At 34.4% G+C, this 25,549-nt stretch overlaps 1 protein-coding gene across 4 annotated transcripts; it reads right to left on the bottom strand.

The window, feature by feature from the left end:
* Positions 1-1,356: 1,356 nt before the first annotated feature.
* LOC149612753 (excitatory amino acid transporter-like) lies at positions 1,357-22,629 on the bottom strand. Of its 4 annotated transcripts, none has more exons than XM_089858334.1 (9): positions 22,260-22,629; positions 8,082-8,197; positions 7,335-7,441; positions 4,361-4,559; positions 3,702-4,076; positions 3,258-3,618; positions 2,998-3,192; positions 2,750-2,884; positions 1,357-2,397 (listed from the first exon to the last, which is right to left on the bottom strand). In XM_089858334.1, exons 3-9 carry the CDS (start codon positions 7,434-7,436, stop codon positions 2,100-2,102), a joined length of 1,665 nt encoding a protein of 554 aa, XP_089714460.1. In that variant the 5' UTR covers positions 7,437-7,441; positions 8,082-8,197; positions 22,260-22,629; the 3' UTR covers positions 1,357-2,099. The 4 variants fall into 4 exon arrangements, with proteins under 4 accessions (XP_089714460.1, XP_089714462.1, XP_089714463.1 ...); XM_089858336.1 differs by lacking the exon at positions 22,260-22,629 and adding an exon at positions 16,897-17,182; XM_089858337.1 differs by lacking the exon at positions 22,260-22,629 and adding an exon at positions 12,098-12,289.
* Between the last annotated feature and the right edge of the window lie 2,920 nt (positions 22,630-25,549).

Here is a 25,549-nt window from a genome sequence, read left to right on the forward strand (position 1 = left end):
TTCATTCATTTTTGGGCGGTAGTAATTTTTTTTCAAACTTAAAACAAAAATGTCACCGGGTTTTCTAATTATTATTATTAAATGGTCCCATTTAAATTACAATTAAATACTAAATTATTATGAAGATTAATTTCTTTAATTTAATTAATTAATTAATTTCAGTTATTTTTTATTCACTTTTTAGAGAAAGGCAAATTTTTGGTATAAATTTTGAATATCACTCGTTTATTTTAATTTTAATTTTAAAAAATAAATCTTCAAAATAATTTTTTGTATTTTTTAGAAAAATTTTAAAAAATAATTAAAAATAAAAAAAAGGGTTAACTGGTTACTAACGTGAATTGAGTGAGTGCTTAAAAGTACTAACTTGGTTGGTTTTGAGTGTAAATGTTTCGTTTTCTTTTTTTGAGTGCAAGGCCCAGAAATGTATATATTTTTAGTACAAACTTCAATATTAATATTTAAATTTTTCACATCCAAAAATTTGTTTTTTGTTTTTATTTAATAATCAGTCTTAAACCGTTTGTTTATTTTTTTTCTAATCTAATTTAATATAATATATATTTTTCGAAAAAAACGAATTTTTGAAAAATATGTATATGTATATTTTTTTGGTTTTGTATACGCGTGTCACTTTCCCTTTGAAAAATTCAACACACACCACGTGATCAAGGTACGTCGTGACGTCATCGTGTGATTATTAATTAGCCTTATAAAAAGCGATGAGATTCTTCTATTTACGTCGAAATTCTTTTTTCTACACACACATATATTTGATGATGATTAACTTAATTATAATTAATTTAATTTAATGTAATAAAAAAATCATTTTTTTTAGTACTGGTCGTTTGAATTTTATAATTTTTTTAAAAATTTAACTTTCAGGAAGAATTCTGTTTAGATATTTTTTTCTACTAAAAAAATTAATTAATTAATATACTATAACATTAATTTAACAACGTTTAATTAAATATTTAATTTGATAATTACGTTTTTTTTAACAAGTTGCTGAAGACCCAAATATTTTTTAAAAACGTCTACACGTTGTAGGGGGGGATTAATTAATTAATTATAAAATTTTATAATTAATTAACTAATTTAATTTTTTTAATTAAATTAATTAATTAATTTAATTATTTATAAAATTTTATAATTAATTAACTAATTTAATTTTTTTAATTAAATTAATTAATTGATATAATTATTTATAAAAGTTTTATAATTATTAATTTTATAATTAATTATATAATTATAAAAATTTTTATAATTAATGAATTATGATTAATTAATTTAATTATTTATAAAAGTTTTATAATTAATTAATTTAATTTTATAATTAATTAATTGAATTTTTTAAAAATGGCACTGATTTAACGTTAGCGAATTTATGGGGGGTATTAATTAAAGCTATTAATTACCGGGGTAATTCACACGTAATTGGGGATTAGATTACCGGGAAATACACACGTTAAAAAAAATTCATGATGAATTATGAATCAAATAAAATTCATGGTAATTTTTTTTTCGCACTTAATAATAAAGTGTCCAAACGCGAACGCGATCTTTTTTAATTAATTAAATTTCTCATGAATTTGCATGAATTTTGATGAAAAAATGCAGGCACAATTCATACATATAGCGTATAATATCGTCATATTAATTCATGTTAAATTAATTTGCAGAAAAATAAAATAAAAAAAATTAATTATAAGCGCGCGGGGTTTTATTATTAAATAAATTTCATTGAAAATTCATTGAAATTTATGCTGAATCTGAAACTGTAGAAAAAAAAACAAAAAAATCTGAGGTCCTGAGTAGGAATATATTGTCAATTAATTAATTAATTAAATTCATGGAAGATTATTACTATATATATATATTTTTGTCAACCAAAAGTTCATTAATTAACTTCAGAGGGATTAATCATTAATTCTATATTAATATTAATATTAATATTAATCAGGTTGAAAAAAAAAAGAATTAAAAATCCCCCCATTAATTTATTTACGGATTAATTAGTATATATATATATATAGCTTATGTGCGAAGTTCGGGTTTTGGTTTTTTAAAATTAATTAATTAAAAATTTGTTTAATTAATTATATTTGCGTTTCATTATTGCCATCAGTCGCGCCGCTGGTCCCGACAAAGTTCATGTTACCGTTTCCCTTGTCGGGGGCTGTGGGGTGGGCCGAACTGCCAAGGCCGCTGTTACTACCGCGGGGCATGATGGGTATTAGAACGGAAGCCTTCCGGCCTCCAGTTTCCGCTAATTCTATCTCTTGTCTGGCCAACATTTCCGCGTCGAATCGATCTAATTCGTCTTTGCAAAGATGATGGACAATTCCAGCTCCGAACGCGTCACCCAAGACGTTGATGGAAGTTCGAATACGGTCCCTTTTTTTATTCAAATTTCATTGGTTTAAAATGGCCGTTGTGATAAACCTTACGGAGCATGCGCGGTTGACATCGGTGGGTGCTAAAGCTACACGGAGCATGCGCCATATACGCGTAAAGCCAATGTGCCACAATGGTCGGGGTATTATGACTTAGCAAATGCAACTGGTAATGGGAGGTATCTTATTCTTATCAGCGTAAAATTTCTATTCTACCTAGTGAACTATAACCTTTGAACTCGGGTTCAAACACACATTGAATCAAAGACAACCATTGGCAGAGCCACAAAGTAACGACGAGTAAGAAGACCAAGCACAAAGATTGACACAAATTAAAACCAAAATGTACTTACAATAACCAGTCTACGGCGACAATCATGGATATGTCCTGCGTTGGTAGACCAACGGCCGAGAGGACAAGTAACATGGTGACCAACCCGGCACTGGGAACGCTAGCCGCGCCAATACTGGCCGCCGTAGCTGTCAAACTGTTAAACCAAGGCACCCAAGTAATTACTTATAAGAATGTATTTAAGTGACGCAAGGGACCGACCCAATTACTTATAGGAACGTATTTAAGTAATTTTGAAGCGTGACGTACCTTACGGCGATGACCTGTCCAGGTGATAAATAAATACCATTCATCTGGGCGATGAAAATGGCAGCGACCGCTTCGTAAAGGGCCGTTCCATCCATGTTAACCGTCGCGCCAACTGGTAAGACGAACCTGGTGACGCGCTTATCAATATGGTTGTTTTCTTCCAAACATTTGAACGTAATCGGAAGTGTGGCCGCGCTACAAACAACATCAACAACTAAGTCGAAGGTCAGGAGTTCAAGTGGGGGAGGGGTCAATCCTACCTGGAGGCAGTTCCCAAGGCGGTGACCCAAGCTTGCAACATTCCCTTAAAGAAGGTCAAGGGATTCTTCCTCGTAAACAGGAAGTAGATCAATGGTAAGGTGATAATGGCGTGAATTAAAAGACCCGTGATGACCGTCAACATGTACATTCCAAGTTGCTGTGCGGTCTGCGCCATGTTGTCGATCGACATAATTTTACCGATGATCAAAGACATGATACCGAATGGTGAATACCACATAGCCAGAACGACGATTTTCATGACAATGTCATTGAGAACCGCGAAAAACTGAACCATTAACGCCCCTTCACTGCCCATTTGACCGCTGATAATACCGAACGCTATGCAGAATACGATTAAACCTATCGCGTACCACAACGATCAAGTATCAACCGATTGAAGACTTATTGTAATTGGACATGGGACAGAGGCTGGACGGACTTACCTAGAACGTTGGTTCCGTCTTTGTAGGTTAGGGTTCGTTTCAGGATGGTCTCCGTAGCGTTTCCGGTATCGTTTGCCGCCAGTATGGGCGCTTTTTGTTTGGTTTTGACGTAGGTGGTCTCGACTTGTTGGAAACAGGCTTGTAATAGATTCTCCGGGAACATGTTTCGAACCAAATCTAAGAAGGCGTCCAAAGTGGCCACTTTTTTCTCTTCGGTACCGTGACCCAAGTCCACTCTGATATTAGGGTCACCGGGGTGAATTATCGTTACCAAAATGATACCCAAAGTGGCCGCCAAAATGGTCGTGGCGAAATAGTAGATCAGGGCCCGAGAACCCATCTTTCCACTCGATTTGGGGTCCAATTGAGACAGACCTGCGTACCAAAACCACGTCAAATTTAGGCCAAAGTTACAATTGGAATCGTAAGGACCTCGTTACAACGATTCCAACGAGTACCCGCAAGCCATACTTTAATTACGCTAATTATATTAATTAAATTTAATTAACTACAATTAAAACTAATTATATTCTGTAACCTAATAGTGCGAGTACTCATTTCAAAGCCTAAAAACGTCACAAATTCAACGGCGCTATCTATTTTAAGCAATTTTTAAAACCCAAGGTGTGGTAGTTAAATTTTGTTTAGACGTAACTAACCAGCAATCATGGAAGAAATGATAAGCGGCAGAATTAACATCTTCAAAAGTCTCATGAGAATATCTCCGGGGAAGGAGATTAACATGATCGTGTCTTCTGTGTATGACGTCATCCGGGCCAGGAAACCGATAAAAACGCCTAAAATAACCCCCACAATGGTCATAACCAATAATAAGTTGGTTTTCATCCATTGGATAACCTAAAGAATAAAAAATGAATAAATAAATAAAATGCGATTAAATCAATAGATTAATTAATTATCTATTAAGATAATAATCACTTTAAAATCGGAACTCTTGGACTGCACTAGCCAAGCGGTTTGTTCCGAATTACCCGTATTTAAACTATTATTACTACGATTCCTCATGAGCCACGCCACCAACTGAGGTCGCGCCGCCGACATAACTAACTTAGATCTAACTTCTAAGAAACTTGACTGGATATTCTTCTAGAAGCTCTATTTAAATCTAATAACCGCCGCATTTAAAAAGCTAACTACTACGTTACAAAAAGGCGCGGGAGCGCGACTGCCGCGAGATGCGACCGACTTCAACTACATCGATGGGAACCTCTTGCACACCAACACAAGCTGGAAAAGCCAAAAGAGATCCATCCCCTGCATCTAGGGCTTCCCGGGGGTAACACACCATCGACTAGTCAGTCGATATTGACCAGGATAGTGTGCTGCCATCCAACCCAAAGGCGCCTTTGCTAACCCGTACCATAAGTAAAATAATCTTCATCTAAGTGATTTTTTAAAATATCCCGCCAAAGTTATACTAAATCCCGCCAAATTGGGCGAGAATAGACCTTTCACCTACTAACACCTACAATATTTTTTATTGATTTCTTATACTATAGAGTACAGAGTATAGAAATTGCGTCAATTTAACTAGAAAGTAACACCAGCAACCTGTTGCTTAGAGGAGAAATTTTTTTATATTTATTTATAAATTACATATCTACTCCGCTATCAAGATAAATTGGTCCGATATTGGAAAAGGTGAATAGAAAGCAGGTAAAGGGTTCCCCCCATTCAATCTACACGGTAATGGCAATACCAGTTAAACTCCCATAGGGAATAAACGCTGTAAATGAACGTCTACTGTCAATATACCGTATTGCTTGTAATTTAATATTTGAATGCTATTTCGCAGGATTTTCATATTGAGTATTGGACAAATTGACGTACGAAATTTAAATAGCAAAAATTAACCAGGGTTATTCATTTCCGCTTTGGCCTAGAAGAAACTTAATACACGTACATTTAGAGCTAGGTCAAGAAAATTTGCATAAAATCGAATCGACCCATTAAGGCTCGTAGAGGTATTACCACAAGGCAACCAATCAGAATCAGGTCTGAATTATACCTTTGATAACCTTACAAGATTTGAGAATTAATTTACTTCGGTCGCTAAGTTTTTAAGCCTATTTAATGGTTAAAATCCAATCAGAAGTTCGTAACCCTTACTACCATAGAAGTATATAAATAAAATATCTTAAAGAAGTGTAAGAACAATGGTTGAACCACAGATCCAACAATGATTAAAGTTCTAACGGCAAAATTATTCGTGGATAGGGGTATAGGTAACGCCATCATGTACGGGTGTATTATTAAATTCCAATATGACCCTTGACCCTAGACGCGACGATGTTATTGGCTTAAAGAGAAAAGAGCCGATGCTTAACTTGATTTATATTGGGACTTAATACTTCAAAAGCGACAGCCTAAAGAGAAAAAAAACAACCCCACGAAAATAGGTCAAAACCGTAAAAGCCCCCAGAGCCTTAGGCCTGAGCCTTAAAGAGAAAATAAAGAACAGTAAAACTATAGATGGCGCCACGCGACTTATACGCCTTTCAAGGACACCAACGGAAAAAATCGTTAAGCCTAAATTCGATTCACCACCCGGAATGAAAATATGACATTTTTGAAGAGGTTGAGACGCTTCCGACCAAGGGGTCGCTGCCTAACCGAAGAGGTCAGTTCTTTTGGGGGGGGGTAATGTTACTAGTGTAATAAATGTCCGACACCTCGAGTCGGGTTAAGTAGATTAGATTGTTACGGCATAAGATAAAAGCTAGCCTTTCTTTTCAGATAAAAATATAGAGTCATAAAGATAAATCTGAAATTTCACAGAATGAAAATAAGTCATTAATTCATTGATTCATGGATTTAAGAGCATAAATTTCCATTAATTAATTTAATGTTTATTTAAACCGACAGCAATCATTAAATTAATTCGTATAATTAAAAAGCAAAGAATATATAATTAGAAAATTTAATTAAAAAATTGAGGTTACGCAATACCTTATCGGTACACGACGTCGATTGAGTTAAGATGAGCCACGTGGCCTGACTATTTTCGCACGAGGTCAAAGGTGAACTAGTGGACATACAACTAGAGTCTCCGCTACACGCATTATTTTCTAGTAACAAGGGCTTAAATTCCTTTTCAGACTTACTAAGCAGGTCTCGATCACAACGCGACATGATTTGTGACAAATAGACATTGACCAGTTTAAAAATCTTAGGGAATAGCAAAGCAAGCGACCCACTCAAATAACGGACGGCATAACGCTATCGATCGTTTGTTTCATCGTTTAACCCTCCGCCCTCCCTTCCAGCATACACTCCACAAAACAAGTTCAGTCAACCCCCAAAACGAGAGTTACAAACTTTGATTTTGGGTTACATTTTAACGTATAGGATGTTGCCCCCGGGGGTTCAAATGATCAAATCAGAGCCTGGCGTCTGTCCTATTGGGTAACCGAATTTTACACAATAAAAGTTCAAAGCTCAAAGCATCGTATCAAGTTTAAGGTGAAACTAATTTAATTAATGCAATTATGCTAATAATTTTTGACCCTAAGGTGAACCACTTTGGCGACGAGGGGGGAGTGGTATTGTAATCGATAACAGTTCTCCGCTAGATGTCGCTTATTAACGTTATATAGTGAATGAGTGACTTACCAATCTTGGGATGTTCCTAGTGGGTTCGGTTAATCGAATAACGTTGGCGTCTCCCAACATGGGCGTCTTCGCATTTGTGTCCGGTGATTTCAACTCCGGCATTTTGGCTAAACAAAACACGAATAAACAAAAAGTTTTTAAACGCAACAAAAACTAACAGTCATTTAAAACCAAGCGGGATACAGAGTAGATATGGACCGAGTAACAAACTGAGAAATTACTCCCAAAGCTCTTCATGATGTTTCAATAACTACTGTATATTAGCACATTGAAACTTCAATTCATACTCGGTCCATATTGTGTAAACAATAATAATATGAACTGCTTTTAGCGCTGTGAACAATAAATAAATAAATAAAGTGGTACTTAAATGAACCCAAATAATACACTTCTCTCTTAAAATTTAAATAAATCTTTAAAATTAAAATAAATTGAGTAATTAAATAATAAATAATTAATAATTAAGAAGCAATTAATTTTATAATTGGCTGAAGCGAATCACGTGTGGTGGGTAACCAATGATAACGGGTACCTTTCAAGGAATCTATTAAAGACATTCTCTTTGCCATCTTGGTGTTTTATCTCTAAAAAAAGCTTTCTCTAATTAGAGTCAGAACAACGTGTCTAAAGTCCTTCAAGAATCACAATGGAATTTGTATTTCAGTTATAATATTTCAACTGTCTGAATTATAATCAAACCAGAAGTAAAATATACAAAAGAGTCACGTGGTGCTACGGTTTACTCACCAAGGCGATGTCGCTGACGTCGGTGGCAATGTGGGTTGGCTGGCTAGCTAGCTAAGCAGCTGGCAAGATGGCGCCGATATTAAGTCCGTCTTTAATGACTAATAAGGAGTTGATCCCTATATTCAGGAAATAAACAAATAAACAAAAAGATTTCCTTAAAATTCAAAGATTATTTCAGTTCCTTATGATTCAAAAACATGACTAAATTATACCCGTAAAGTTCCGCTAAAGCTATATAGACCTGCTAATTTCCTTTATTTCAAATTTGGTTTAACGTTAATATTAATATTAATTATAATTAAATTCGCATTAATTTATTCCAAAGTTGTTATATACAACCACATCACGTGATACCCATATGTCTGTCGCATTAAAAACTCATTACTAAAATATTAAATTGCTATTACAACCATAACATACCATGCAGTAGTCAAAATAATAATAATAGCCTAAAAAAATTAAATTATATATTTTATAAATAAATAACAAAAGTAGATTAAACTGAACTTATGGCTTTTAATCCAGCACATATTATAGGTAAATTAAAGATTAATTAATTAATAACTACAACGATAATAGACTTTTAATTAAGCTATATATTTAAGGTATTAACCAAATCCCCCTTTATAACTTGTCCGTAAAACCAGCTTTAATCCGATGACATTAAGTCCTTATTTTTCAGTGACAAGTGACAAAAATGACACCGAAAACAATTATTATTACTACAATAATGATAGACGGTGTCCAAGGTTACAAGGCGCAAGCAATTATGACCGCGTTTCAAATGAACTTCATAGCGTCAAAGCGAATCTAACGAAGGTACCACCTTAAAGCCACGTATGTTAACGTATGTTTAACTTTTGACAAGGGGGTGGGGGATTCATTTTGTATTTATGATTTAGTAGGGCAAAAAGTCAAGCTATTGTGTTCGTTAAATTATGTCTGTCAGTCAAGGTGAAGTGACACTAATATTAATTTTACTTTTACCATAAGTTTATAAGATATGTTATGTTCACCATAAGTTTGTTTAATTATTATCTGGTCATGAGAAACTGAAAGGCTTGTAATTTTGAAGTGAGTGAGTGAGGTAGGTCATAGATTCGAGGAGGTAAAGTGAGGGAGGCGCTGCTGTCAAAGGGGGCTTAGTAATGCGGACTAAATAGGACCAAGATGGAATAGGTCCTAACTGCAAAATTAATTAACCACCACCGAGTGTACTTAGGACTTCAAAGTTCAATTGACTCGCTCCCCCTCGTTCTCCTTCTCGAACTAGTTATCTCGAGCTGCTGTAAGTCTCTCAGTAACATTACGAACGTGTCATACTTATCATTTAACATATCACTTATAAACTTACGCTTTTACTTAACGAAATACTAACACGTATAGTTAAACATCCCGTATTTAACTTACTAGTACACTAATTAATATTTAATTTATTTAAGCCTGATCTTAAATTCAATCTCCATCCGGAATTTGCTCCGAGTAAATACGTTTAATAATTGATAAAGCAAACGCGTCGCGTGAAACTCGAATCAAATATTAAAGAAGGTGCAACCCTATACCAATGTTCAACCTTAGAATGCTCCGGAAACGCTACAAATCTCGTTTGAAAATTCAATAATTTCAAGAGTGTACCCTTATTTAATCCATCTCTTTTGGAGTTTTCCACGCGCTTAAAAACCTACCACTATTATTAAATAAATAATTACGTATTGAACTCAGTATCTGAGACGATATATTTCCTATACGTTTATTACAACGTCTCTTGACCATATTAACAAAAGGATATAAGCCTTTGTCAGTGCTGAACAGACCTTCGGAATAAAAGAAAGCTATTTCAACAACTCATCCGAGAGTACGTTGAATTCATTTGATAATTGGGAAAATTTTTTAATATTCAAGTTAACTCGACGCGTTTTAATTGGATCCCAGCCTGTTTCTGACAAGTTAACGTGGTACTGTAGGGGTGAATGTATTGTTCTTTATAACAGTGGTAGAGGGAAAACCCCTACATTACGGTAGAATAATTCTAGGGCTAACATCCCTTAAAATACTCGCAATGTATATTTGTCGGCAGATGTTTTGTCGTTTCAGATAATAAATATTCATCATTAATTAAAATTATAATTAATTATATGATAATTAATTTCAAAATGCTGATTGAAGAAGCGCGTGGGTGGTGTTTCTTTGATCACGTGGTTAGCTTCTCGAGCCAACGTAAAATGAATGAATCTTAGGATTTCCTTTGGAAAAATTTGATAATAATTAATTCCGGTTTTGAATTACACAGTCACCAAACCGCAAGCCTAATTAATAAAAATATATTAATTTGAACTTTTAAAAACCTAATACTGTTTTCCCCAATACTAGCGGATTAATTCGTAACGTTTATTGGAAGTAGTTTTAAAGCCCCGTTTACACTAAACAACTTTGAATACGTTTTCAAAACCGACTTTTTGCAAAAAAATGTAGCAAAGTATTTCATAAACTAATAAAATTTAGATATTTCTCCTCAAACCACAGCTAAACTTTCAACTTTTGACCTTTCCCCCGGGTTTAAAAACAGTTTCAAATTACATCTAGCTATAATGTGAACGCGCCTTATTCTCAAGAACGTCACAGAAATGTGGCAACTATCCTAGAAATAATTTGACAAAAATAAATAAATCAAAGCTCTATTTTTTTTGTTATCTGTTTTAGTACATAAAACGTCTCATATTGGTTCCTTTTAGATAACAATGTCTCTAGACGGCCGGCCATATCAAATTTCAAATTTATATCAAAAGATTGATTGCTGTTTGTTAAAGAAAGAAGAAATTCACCCATTAACCGAATGCACGAAATGATTAAGAAATAAATTTCTCGGTTTTTATCAGTTCTTGGTATTAGTACATCGCGGGGTAAGATTACGAAAAAATTCTTAAATGTAAAAGACGTAGTAAGAAATACGTAATCCGTCTGTTACGAGGGGCTACTCACTACACATCATAAGTTTATAATCTATGAAAATTTAAAGTAAATAAAAATAAGTTCATAATCTATGAAAATTTAAAGTAAATAAAAATAAGTTCATAATCTATGAAAATTTAAAGTAAATAAAAATAAGTTTATAATCAATTATTTTTTTAATTTTTTTTGGTACTAATGGTCTAATGTCTATTTATTTAGTTTTAAATTAATCAAAATTAGTTCTAACACGTTACAGGGATGCACACACACACACTTCTATTTTTAATTTCAATCCCACCCTTTAGAAGTCTAACTCCAACTTAACATGAAAGAAAAAACTCTGTTATACTTGGAAACGGTTCAAAATCTAATACCTGTACATGTAAAAGTATACGTAGAGCAACAATTACATTACAATATCCGTTAAAAAAATAATAAAAATAATTTTTTTAAAAAACGTTTCATCCTTAATACAAGCTTAATATTAATTCAATTTAAAATAATAAATTTAAATTTTATTTCATGAATATTCATAAATGAATGCATTTCATATGAATAAAATATTAATTGCCAATTTAAGGATCGTATTTTAAAAGAACCGGGTTTGTTTTTATAACTACCTGTACATCAGAGACATATATCCTTGAGAAATATAGGCATGGTTAGCTTGGTTTTTTTTGTCAATCTCTAAAGCTATTAAACGCGTTTTGAGGTAACGCTAAACTACACTTAAAATTCCCGTTTGTACAAAATACATATTACGTAATACTTATTTAAACTGTAGTTAAAAACCCATTATATTGTAGATATTAACAATTAACCCTTTGAAACCGATTTGAATGGACACTGTTTTCACATAAAAACAAAATAACAGGGGCGGTCACGTGACCCAAAACTACATTTTTCTTTTATTAAGTATTGATTTTTTAAAACGTAAAAGATTGTATCTTTGTTGTTGTAGTAGATGTAGTAGTAGTTGTAGTAGTAGTTACTTACAAGTTGTTCAACAAAAAAAAAATCGATTTTGAGTAAGTCGAAACATATTACAGAAAAATAAATAAACTTACTGAGTGATATCGAAAGATGATATCCGTAACGGTTCGCGTGTTTTTATTTCACATTGACAGGGGTGATATTAAACTTCATAGCAGACGACGGACGATACCTTATTCTCGCGAGCCTCGTTGCTAATAAAAAACGTGCTCGACAAACACGCGCCAAATATATTTCCCGCCTTTTTTTTTCCGCGCCTTAGTTGTCCCAGGAGAAATTGGATAAAAAAAAAGTAAATTTCCTTTGGGATTTTGGCGCGAAAAGAACGTTTAGGGTTACGTAAAAATAAAAGTACACACACCACTTTCGTTTCGTTTCGTTTCGTTTCAAACGTAAGTGAATCCGATAGCGAGTTTGCGACTCTGCCAAAACGACAAGAAGTTAAAATTTAAGGCCTAAGCCTAATTCCGCCGCTACAAGTAAAACTTCTATCAACGCGCGCGCGCGCACGAAAGCAAAAATGCTGTAATAGCGCGCGCGGGGAAACTTTCAAATGGCGGGAAACGTAACGGGAGGGTGGGAGAAAGGGAGGGGGAGATATTGGCGCGCGCTTTTCATACTAGGGGGAGTCACGCGCGAGGTACTCAGCCTTGGATCGTCAGGTCACGTGACTGATAGCTAGTTCAGCTGGCGTCTGCTTTTTGAAAATACTCAGCTGTTACTAAAACTTGGGAATGGGTTTTGGTCTTAGCATTTTAGTATGGAAAAATCAATTTTAATTTATTTTTTTTTTTTCTATTTTTTGGTTGGGGTATTTAATTTATTTCACGTATGACAGAACATGAATTAATGTGAGCTATGAACATTAGAGAGAGAAGTTAAATATTTGGGCTAGGCCTAATTGCTTCTAGGCTAAGCTAAAATTTGTTATTTCTCCTGGTAATTTTCACAACAAGTGGATAGGTCAGATCAAACAAGTTCGAGGTCAGAAAAGTCGTGCGTAAACACGGCCCCTTAGATACAAATCTATATCTATATAATAATTATGTACAGCATAGATAGATAGTGTGCAAACATAAGTATATTTAACAATATATAAAAAAATCCATGGGAAATTTGAAATAAATCCATGGAATGGTTAAAAATATAATTCTGATTTTTTTTTTTGGTTATTTTGTTCTCTAATTAGTTTCGGAGATAATATTTAGGTCACGCGTCTTTTAACACCAATTTACACCCACGGACATTTTTAGGCAAATATTCATTCGTCTTGGTGTGTCTAATTAACTTTAATTAATGAATTATATCACCCATCCAACCATCCATCCATTGTACTTTTAAAGGGTTAGCAGTGTACTTGTACATATCGTTCCTTTAACGCCAAGGAATTTTACGCTCCCTAATTAATATTAATTTAAACATTTAAAAAATTAATTTCGGTACACTGACACTTATATAGGCATAAATGAGTTAACATCGAGTTATAAGTTCCTAACGATACTTTGGTCTCTCGCATCCTAGAGTAAAAGCAAAAAGAAAGAAAAGAAAAACATAAATTATTAGGATCACGCTATCAACGCGACGTAACTTGACTCTAACCCGGGTTAGCTTCAACCCTAGTGGTCAACCTTTGATAGTAGTGACGCGTAACCCGAGTCTAACCTCGTAGTTGTATTATAAACGACCCATTTTATTGACAGTAACGTTAAATAGTGTTTCAATATAGACTTATTTTGAAAACAAGTCACGTTGGCGTTTCATAATGGTTTTAATTTGGCGCGTCAAAGGTTGAGAATCAAGTGGCTCCCCATCTTGAATAGAAAATGCGCTTCGTAAAAAACGTCATGATTTTGTTTTAGTGGAGTTTTAGCGTGACCAGAATATTGTATATACGTCTACTTTATCGGATCGGTTCGGTTTGGTCAGCGGGTGGTCAGTAACGTCTTATCCAATGGTGGCTAGCTAGCTACTTTGGTCAACGGGTCAAGGTTACTATAGCCAAGAGATTGTCGCGGCGTGTTAATCAAGTAATCAACTTGTTACTTAGCCATTATGAAAAGGGTAGTAGGATACTACTGTAATCAAGTTGTTTTCCCTCTATGGTATGAACTATGGTAGCTAAGATGGATAATAGTCTGCAGTTCAAGGGTCGTAAATTCCCTTCTGAGTGTAGAGGGATAACTACTACCATACTAAATCATAGGGGGATAACTACTACCATACTAAATCATAGGGGGATAACTACTAAATCATAGGGGGATAACTACTAAATCATAGGGGGATAACTACTAAATCACAGGGGGATAACTACTAAATCACAGGGGGATAACTACTAAATCATAGGGGGATAACTACTAAATCATAGGGGAATTATACTACACTAAATACCACCACCAAAAGTAAAGCAATTTTCCAAGCTCGAAGTATTGTTATTCAGGTATGTCTGAATGTTTAAGTTGGGCAAAGTTAAACGTTGTTTACCCTTCCTTAACCAACATTAGAAAAAGTGTGTGTGAGTGTGAAGTACAATATATAATATATAATAAAAAAATACATGGCGATGGTGTTTCCCCATGGTTGGTTCCTACTACGACAACACGGCCAATACTTAGCACGAGATTAGTTAGAGTAAGTTCGCACGCACAATTTCGTGACAGAAATACAACGCGAATTCTTTGAGCCTTGGCCTTCCCCTCCCTAAACCTACTAACTTAACCCAGACAGTCAAGAAAAAACAGTAATTACTTACAATGGTTCCTGGTTAAACCCTTTACTTGTTATTGCCCGAGCTACATTATCTAAGACTAAAGACCCTAACCCTTTAATTGAAGACGTAAGAAATATACACGTTGAGTGACTTGGACTGGACAAAGATATAGTTAGGCTAACTGAAATGGCCTATCGTACAAGTTTCAGATGCTATAGGTTGGACGCCATCTTGTAAAATGGCCGCATCATATTTTAAATAAAATATTGATTTCTAATATTTCTTTTGAACTCGAGTTAAATGCATGGCCTCGAAGCGTTAGGTCATCGATAGATACAAGATAAAATGTATTGAATTCCTTAGGTAATAACTGCAAAATTTTCAACTTGCTCAGCAAAATTTTCACGAGGAAATTTTCGCTTTTCAGGGATCTCTATACTACGTTTCAAGCTAAGAAGGTAGTAAAATTAAGGCCTAAATGCTTTAGAATAATATATATTTTAAGATTGAAACACTAATCCACGTAAGCTAACATTTTAATTAAACCCGGAAGGCCCGCGCAGTCATCTCGTGTTTCCAATGAAAATCTAATTTCTTACGTATATATATATAGTGAAAGTTCACGGAGCACGCGCACTAACCCAAATTGATTAAAAATATACTCGTTTCGAGTTTCAGTTAAAGGTTAGGTAAAATATATTAACGGATTCGGAATCAGCTCGAAAAACGCTTTAAAATGATACCAAGGACGAATTCAATCGGACGGTAAATAACATTTTCAAATTATTTTCAAATTTGAAAATTATTTTTCCCCAATCAAGTTTAAATATTTTCAAATTTTCTTAATTCCGGTAAAGGTTGCGAAGTATATATTATTTGAAAAGGGTTTTACAATGACACCCGTATCATCTCCCGTAAATACAACAAGTTGCAAAATGATTTTCAAATTTGAAAAACCAATTCAAATTTGAAAAATTCAAACTGCTTCGATTTGAACGATATTGGTATCAAATTAAAGCTAATTTTGAGTAGAATTCAAAAATGCTAAAGAAAAAAAAAATAAAAATTAATCCCAGAATTAAAATAAAAAACGTTTTCCAACTTGTCCCTACAACGAAACCCAAAATCTATTAGAATTCCTCCTCATAGCGTTATATTGGAACCATTAATGTCAAGATATTCTGTACTATCTCCTTTACGAGAAAAATATGGCTTTAAATTGTTAACCGAAATGGAACTAATATATACGAAGCCTACAGTATAAAGAGTACAGAGTATTAGAGTCCAGCCTTTGACAATATTGGCTTCTTCGGGGTAAACGCTATCTCTGTCGGGAGATGCTTGGGAAACAGGATGCTACCAATATCACAAATGTCGCAATGACCCTAATAGTCCGGATATGCAGTTGGCTGTCGCTGAACGCGGAGGACTCCCTTCCAACTACCGCACCGTCGTACCCAAGAACCACATACCGACAAACGCGTGCACCACACTCCCAAAATGACTTACACTAACACGTACTACGTCTTTTACATAACTTTTAAAACATTAACAGAGTGGCTTAGTTATTCGGCGACAACGTACAACTACAATCTAGTGGTTTTCCCCCTACTACCTCCCGTAATAGACCCAAAATAGCCATGTCAATAGAATCTTACCACGATTCTGGCAGTCATACTGGTAGGTTTCTGATTTCCTACCACCAATATGGCCGTCTAAATGAAATCCTTCCCCAAACAAAGCTTCTCTATAATTAGCTAATAACGAACAAGTATTGTTATTCTAGAAGACAAAAAATAATTTTCCGCATTTCAGTTTGTTGTAGGGGGAAAACTACCAGATTACAGAAGAATAATACTGTAGCATGTCTGGTCTCGTATACCTAAACCACCTTGCATAGTGTTGTTAATATTACTTAACTCTGATTGAATAATTTTTGATTAAATAAATAGTTTAAAGTTTTGGTTTTACAATTAGAACTTGAACAGGAAATTTAAATCATATTAAATTTAAACAAAATCAAAATTAATTAATAAAAATTAAGTAAAATTAAACCAAAAATTAACCATTATTTAACTTTAAAAACAAAAATAGAACCACGAAAATAGTCTACAGTCCGCGCCAACTTTAAAAAGAAAATCAACCAATGAAAAGTGAATCTCTCACCAAACTAAATCCTTCTCGGTGTTTTCTTAACCGAATCAAAACAAGTTTAGAGTCGATGACGATGTTCCTCTTAAACTCCTTTTCTTAGCCAATCAAAACGATTGAATAAATCCGGTGCACCAATCGGAACGCGGCGCCAATCTCCGAAAGCTGACGATAAATAATTTTTAAACCGAAAAATTTAAAAAACAAAGTCACGTGGGGCCGAATGGTCAAATGATGGTCAAGCGACCGATTTTGGCGTTATAAAATAATCCATAATTATCACCGGCCGCCGAAGTAACACTCTTTTGTCCGCGTCCCAAACTCGCAAACACGAAACTATAAGCGAGAGACGCCGTCACAAAAAGACTAACTTGTAAACGGAAACGTTAAATTAGAGACGCTATTATCCCGTGTAGATGGCGCCAAAATTTTTTACTGGGGAGGAAATAAACACGTGACCTTAATAAAGCTCCGTTCGCACCATACCAAAAAAATAAATAAATTAAAACGTCAGTGGATTAGTTCCACATAAGTGTTGAACTTATTATAATACCTTTATGGCCAATTTTTATTATACTTAAAAAGTTTTATTAATAATTTTTTTTTTGGAGTGCGAACGGGCCGCGAATACTCCCAAGTTTATGTAACTTTACGCTTAGTTCGGGACTTAGTTTAATCTAACACGCAATATAAATTTAAGTTGAAATTTCAATAGTAATGTAACGTAATTATCAATCTAAGTTGGTGTTAAAAGCCAATGGGGGATTTTGGTAGCTCTTTGGGTTAAAGTTGATTTTAGGTTGTGATATTTTTTTTTAGTTATTTTGGGCTTAAGGTCTCCGCTGTATTCAAAGTGTATAACACTGTCGGTTTATCTCTTTGGCGGCTTTCTTTCATTGTTTAATTGAAGTTACAAAAAAAAGTATGTTCGACGCCAGTAATTTCAAATTTGTCTATTCGAGCCTACCGAGGAGACCGGGCCGGGGACATTTTTAAAAATTAATTACAGAATCGTCTGACCTCGTTTTTTCACGTCAACTGGTGCCAGCCTACATTCAAACGACTTTTAGTTTAGATTGACAATTATTTCAATACGATTTTTCACGAACTACGTTTCATATAGACGTAAACAATTATTATCATAGTATTTGTGACGTCACGGGCTTTAATTTGAGTACCTACAAGACGGACTTCGGTTAAACTTGAAATAACATAATTGGGGCATGCGCACTTTCAATCTAAGTTTGTATCTAATCGAAAATACGTTTCCTATAGACGTAAACAATTATTATCATAGTATTTGTGACGTCACGGGCTTTAATTTGAGTACCTACAAGACGTACTTCGGTTAAACTTGAAATAACATAATTGAGGCATGCGCACTTTCAATCTAAATTTATATCTAATCGAAAATACGTTTACTATAGACGAAAACAATTATTATCATAGTATTTGTGACGTCACGGGCTTTAATTTGAGTACCTACAAGACGTAATTCGGTTAAACTTGAAATAACAAAATTGGCGCATGCGCACTTTCAATCTATATCCGAACGAAAACCCTAATATGGAAATATACGTACAGACATAATAACAACAAAGTATAAACCCTCCCAAGTAACGTAACGGTACCACGTGTCCACTTAGGAAGAGAGGGGACTTGAATAAATAAAATTCTTTTCACAATCAAGATATTGATCTTTGAATATAAGTATATTATTTCTAACAAAAGGAAGTTGAATGGAATTGAAAGCTGGCTATTTTCAAGCCGCTTAAAATCAACAGATAAAACAAGATGGCCGACGCCCGTGTAATACGTAACTATGACCCTCTAATAGAATACTAACTACCAGTAGAAACTTATAGAAAATCGATACAATATCTTGTACGAAATGGACATTAATAAATAATCAATAAAAACAGGACAAAAAATATACTAATAATAGCAATATTCTAATTCAATTTGAACATATAAGAAATTTGCCTAATTTATGTAGCCTTCTATCACAATTGGCTTTCACCAAAAATTTATAGATATTTTTCAAAGTTAGGTCTACAACTTTTTGGATATTTTATAAGTCTATCCTAAAACAGCCACACCCTTTTTAAAATAAATTAACAAAACTTTTAAACGCGATTCAAAAAACATCCCGGTCACGCCCCAAAGTCAATTTAACTTGACAACAAATTAACACGTTAAAAACTTTTTTTCATACGGGAATTTGACACCAGGATAAGTTGACATCGGACCAAACTAACTTATATTATGAACTCCAGTTCATAATATACGGAACACATAAAGCTAATAGGAATAATTGTGTCCAATGTTAATTTCTATGAATTCGGGTTTTGTGGGCTGGGCTTAAGAACTTACTAACTATCCCCCATCAAGCCCCATAATTCTGATGGCGTCTTTCTACCTGCTGTTTCACGGGTTCCTAGGTGCGCGCGCAAGAAGCAATGCCCAGGGAGATAAATGATTAGTCTAGCTCCTCCCACAATATCCACCTAGATACGTTGAGTGAAAATGGATGTCTCAATGCAATAATTCCTAGTAGATTTTTATGCATTCCTTATAATATTTATTATATTTATTGATCCATAGGTTAAGGGGGGGGTTTAACAGTTCGATGATTGCTTCGATTTGGTCTACAACTTAGTCTCTTTTAAACTTGAACTGGTCAGTGGTCATACTTTTAAGTGAGTAAACGTAGCGCTCATATGGGTCATTTAAACATATCACGCGGTTTACTTAAGGGGGGTGTCCGCGTATTCCGTTTGGTTTGGTTTGGTCAAACACAGAACCTAGAATTGACCAATCAATCAGAACCGTACTGGGCGACCGGAAGTTAATCTACGGATGAGAGGACAGACACATACCGGAAGTGACGTTCAACTCAAACCGCCTATAACTTTTCCAATTAACCACGAAAACTAATATCCGAGAAAATTGGACCGCAGCGTTCATTTAATTAGATGTAATACAGTTGAAAGCCAAGGACAGTATAGTAGATTTATTGGGTAACTACCTTCCAGCTATATTGGCTCTATTAACATTAATATATCATAAGTCAATTAATTCTCAAGTAAGTCTAAGTCTTCCCATGTCAGATCACTCAATTCAAGGGTGAGATAAAAAAGGAACGACAATTGTAACGCGTAAATAAGCGAATCAAATGAGCAACACTAATGTTTAAACTTAACTGGAATTAATTAGGTAGCTTAAAGGATATGTCAACCGTCACAAATGAACAATGTACTTTAAGAATGTTTCCCACGATATCTTGGTTATAACAGTGACACAGAAATTAACGCGTCTCTCGTTAATTCATTAACGAGCCCGGGACAAATTAGGCCTTAGCAGGAAATCGTTAATTCATAGTTAAAAGAAAAAGCGTCACGTGGTTTAGATTAGAATACACCGCTAATCAGAAGTTCATAATATTGATTAACGAAGTATATACCTAAGTCTTATTCTTAAAAATCACGTTTCACACGTGTTTAACTATACTATAATATATTACAAAGTAAACACGCGCAATCACGCGTGCACGCTCAGAATGCTAATTCGAAATTACGTAAAAATCACATTTGTTTTTAGGGGTTGGAATAAGGAAGTCCTCTTAGTTTCAATTCATTTTTAGTGTTTCGCGTGATGTTTTCGTCCATACGTGTTCTTCCGCCCCTTTTATTCTAATCTACATTAATTTAATTGCGTAGCTGAGATTCTACTTTTAAATATATTATACAACATATACTTTAACCAAACCAGGTTATAAAAACTTTTATAGACCAAAAATAAACTGCTGGCAAGTAAAAATATATAAAGGTTTAGGCCTTGGTCTGTCTATTACCTAAGCCTTTGCGCGTGTTTTTTGGCGCGCGCGCGGGTCTTTGAAAAGCTCTTTAAACATCAGGTCGCGCCACATAAAAAAATATGTTTAAATTGGATTTGAAGAATGGAGGTTTTTTTATAGAAAATACAGGTTTAGGGGGGGGGGGGAAATCAGCAGAAAATATGGATGGATTCAACAGCCAAGGGTTAAGGGTCGGGACCAAGTGTAAACACAAGGTTTTCAGACATTTTTCATTGGATCCTTCTAAGAGTGCAACGGGGGTCTTTTTATTTTATAAAGGTCAAATTACTTTCTGCCCAAATGAAACTCAATCAATAAATTTTAAGATAATTATCGTACGCGCAGTCTTTGCTTTGTTTCAATAGTAACGCCACAGATATAGCGGCAGTTGGTACCGCGTGGCTATGTTAGACACTATGGGGAGTTAACACGGGGTGTCACTACACTTTTGGTTGGGGTTGGATGCAGGCTTTGTTAAAAGGGTATATAGTATACCTCCGCCCAATCCCACGGGGCTACTTTCCGGGCGCTTCTTAAAAATTGCCCTATAAAGAGGAACTACGCCCCGAATTGCCCTAATATTTATATAGCTAATTGTAGGTAAATTCGCTGCTAAATAAAAGCCCTTATTTACACAAAAAAGGGTCAAATATCAGAGTTAATATTTTGGAAATTGGAGTTTGTAGACAGATCCAGATTGAGCGTAACGAGAGCTTCAAAATAAGATCAACCTCGTCAAAATCGGACCATAAATAAAGAAATTAGAAATTTTTCAGACCTATCTGATTATGTTTTTATATCTGAAAATTGTCCAACTTTTTTATTTACCATCCAATTTTGACGCGATTGGTTTCATTTTAAAGCTCTCGTTGAACTATACCTGAATCTGTTCTTTAATTACATTAAAACAACATTGCAATTAAAATATTTAAGTTTTTAGTCCCCCAATCACCAATATCGACGCAACTTGTTACGTCAGAGCGCAAAACAAAAAAAAAATCTTTCGGATTAGCGTGAGAAATATCCATTTAAACAAGAACACGGTAGAATATCCCAGAAACATTAGGATAAGCATTACTAGCGATAAAGGTAACTTCCTTACGCTAATACGCGCTTCACTTTCAAACTGATATCGTAACCCTTATACAATGTGACGTATCAAGTTAACCTCACAGTAACGAAACAATTTGTAACGTAAAAAAATAAAGTAACATTTTTGATGGAACAATGAAGGATTTGAAATAAAAATGGAACGAAAGTCGTTGGTTAATACATCTACGATATTGAAGGCTTGGTAATGCATGCACTAATGTTATTTTTAAATTCACCTTAATAATGTCAAAGGTATTATTTGCCAACGTGTCATTTAATTTTTAAATCGATTTAATTGATTTTTATAATTTAAGAAACTTTATATTATAATAAATTTAATATCTGACCCTTCAATGGCGATCGCATATTTAATAACTTGCAAAAATATTCAAGCACATATAAGATGCAATATTGCAAAAACATTTCCTACCTGCAATTGTTGATCTCCTTTCGTTTGTTATTTCGGACTTTTCGGCAATTTCAAATTATAAAATCTGCAACAAGTTGGTGGTCCTCCTCTTTTGCTGCTTCTTGCTGTTGCCAAGTTGCTCCCAAGAACACTTTGAACTATAGGTGACACGACGACGTGAATTGCGTTGCGTCTCACCCGGATACACGCAATATTCTGCTGCAAGTTTGGGAAAATATATTTTAAAATTCTTAATTTAGATCCATGAAAGAAAGAGTGAGTCAGGTTCGCGACGCGCGGCGGTTTAAAAGTTGTCGTGCCCAAAAGCCATCCACTGCCACTGCCTTAAGGTATAAATGTTCTTCGTACGTCTCCTCGCGTTTTGCAAAATAATATATATATATGGACACACCCACAACTCTCGCGCGCTCTCTTACTATTGGACGGTGCAACAAGCCCCCCACGTGATCTACTTTCCCCGGGAAAATAAGTTATTTTGTTGCGCCTTAAGGTTTTTCAAAATTCTACGAGCAAACTTTTAACTAACTTGGAAATTAATTTATAATCCAAAGGATTCCAATTAGTCTTGCTTAAGACCTTTATAATAATATAGATTTATCAGACTATTAATTAGAAAGTTTGAAATTTATAAGAAAAAATCAAATTTGAAATTTAAAAGAAAAAATCAAATTTGAAATTTATAAGAAAAAATCAAATTTGAAATTTATAAGAAAAAATCAAATTTGAAATTTATAAGAAAAAATCAAATTTGAAATTTATGAGAAAAATCAAATTTGAAATTTATAAGAAAAATCAAATTTGAAATTTATAAGAAAAATCAAATTTGAAATTTATAAGAAAAAATCAAATTTGAAATTTATAAGAAAAAATCAAATTTGAAATTTATAAGAAAAATCAAACTTGAAAATTTGAAATTTATAAGAAAAATCAAATTTGAAAATTTAAAAATTCACTAATCGATTTGAAAATTTGTTTCCATTACATTCAACTTGAAATTATGATTAATTAAACAAAAATAATATTCAAATTTGAATATTTTTCGTGCAAGTTTGAAAATTTCAAAGTTCGATTTACCTAAATATTTTGCTAGACGATACAAAATAGACTTTGCCCCAATTTCATTAAATTAAACGTGAAAAAAGATTTGGCAAAAAAAAAACGATGTGGCAAAAGTTGGCTTAATATTAAAGAAGCCATAGCAAATCAATCCAAGCTGGCATTAATATATCTATACTCTATATAACAATAGGCCAAACCTTATTAAACGGGTTACGCGCCAATTATCCCATCACTCTCAACTTAAATTGACCTATGGTCTTAAATCAAGTCTATCACCTTTGGGAGAGAGTCAATCTAACTTGGTAGCGTTAAGGAATAAGAGCTCTGGATTCCGGGCGACGTTTCCATAGCAACGCTCGTGGAAAACGCTCTTTTCGGGTTTCGCGAGGGGTGGGAAACTTGCCATTTAAAAAACTTAATAATTTCGCTTCAAGCCTAGTAATTAATATTAAAATTAAGTTAACTTTCTAAATAAATAAACTGACTACATCCGCAAATGAATCTCGCTAAATTTTGCGTTAAAATCTAAAAAAATCAAATGGCAGCTTGGTAAGTGTTCGACATCTTGGGGGTTTTAGTAAAATCTCAGGGTTGTATACCTGTTAATAACAGACTGTACAATACACGGCGTACAAAACCACGTTTCTCTTATAGTTAACTATGGTTAGACTTAAGTGGTTTTTGAATTTAGCTATCAGACATCGAAAGTCCAAAGCAAGGGTCACCTAACCCTTGATTTTGATTGGATATGGCAACTAGAAAAATCTTATGTCTCCTTCAATTCGAAATTTTCAACTAGCTCTATAGACCAACTTCAGGATGTCACAACTCCATGAATTTGAACGCTAATGTGAAATCCTTTTAGGGTATGATAGAACAAACTGTTTTCTACGTAACGGTACCAAAAACTTAGTCCTACACCAATCAGAGCCCGAGTAATTAAGCATTTTACAAGAGTAGGTCAAAAATGTACTTCTCGTATTTGACCTTGCATTTATGTCGTAACACTTTGACAGTTCGTACGCTAATTTCGCAGGGAAGGTGGGGGGGGGGGGTTGCAAGTTATAACTTTAGGTAAGACTGTCGTGCCCCCGGGGGGTTTGCTGTTAAAGGACCCATTTCCCCATGCACCACCAACCCCTGAAAGGGTGGTTTTATTATTGAAAGATGGTCGTTGGAGAAACGCCACCACGCGGAGGATCTTACAGAAAGTTAATCCCAAGAGAGTTAATCCTTCTTTTCATCAAGGTTTCCTTAATCCCCCTTACGGAGAAATCAAATTGAATAAAGATGGGAACCGCTAAGAGCCTGCCAACACGGAAATCGCTTGCCCCTCCCCCTCCCAAAGAAAAAACACCTAACACCCGCCAAAAAACGTTCCAGTAGCAGCTTGAATAAACACAGCTTCCTACATAAATTAATAACTTATTTCATCCCTAAAAACCCGTCCTCGCATTACAGTATAATCGCGGTTGGAAGAGTGCTGGGAAAAATTAACTTATTAGGGATTATTATTTACTTATGATAGTTACAGTTTGCACTAAGGTTTTGGCGGAGCGGAAACAGTAGGATCTAGGCTTAAAAGATAAATTTATCAAATTTACTAAAAAGGAAACGCTAAGACAAAGAACCCGACGCCATAAATTTGCATATTCCTTTCATATTTCAGCAAAATTAATACGATTCTACTTTTAAAAAGACTCGGTTCCTGTTGGTTTTTGTTTTGACCAAGGCTTAGCGTTCTTACTTTCATAAAAACTTTCTCTAATCTTTCTAATCTTTTGTCACCAGTTTATTACTTGAAAATTACGTTACTGATAGCTAATTTCGTGTATTAATCGCGGTAATTAAGTATTTAAAGACATAATTACCTTAGAATTGCTCGCAACAGTACCTGCAACTCAAAGCGCGACTGAAACCAACAGGTTGAATATTCGTCTGGTGATTGTTGCTCATTTCCGCCACTAGACGCCGCGCTAAACCGAACTAATAATAGAAAATTAAAATGATATTTAATTATTTTAATTAAATATAATAACAGGTTAAATTAAAGGTTAAAATATTATAAGTAATTAAGAAATCAACTTACTTTTGTTTGTGATTCGCAGTTTGTAAGACAATAACCAGATAGATGGCGCAGCACGATCTCGGAATCCGTTTTTTTAGCTCCAGCTACGTGGAAACTAATAGGATTGAGCCTAGTTTGTGTGTCGGTTCACTAAAAAAACAAG

The sequence above is a fragment of the Phalangium opilio genome, unplaced genomic scaffold (assembly GCF_054372755.1).
Source record: "Phalangium opilio isolate 3A_F unplaced genomic scaffold, DU_Popi_V2 ptg000232l_1, whole genome shotgun sequence".
NCBI classification, from domain to species: Eukaryota; Metazoa; Arthropoda; class Arachnida; order Opiliones; family Phalangiidae; genus Phalangium; species Phalangium opilio.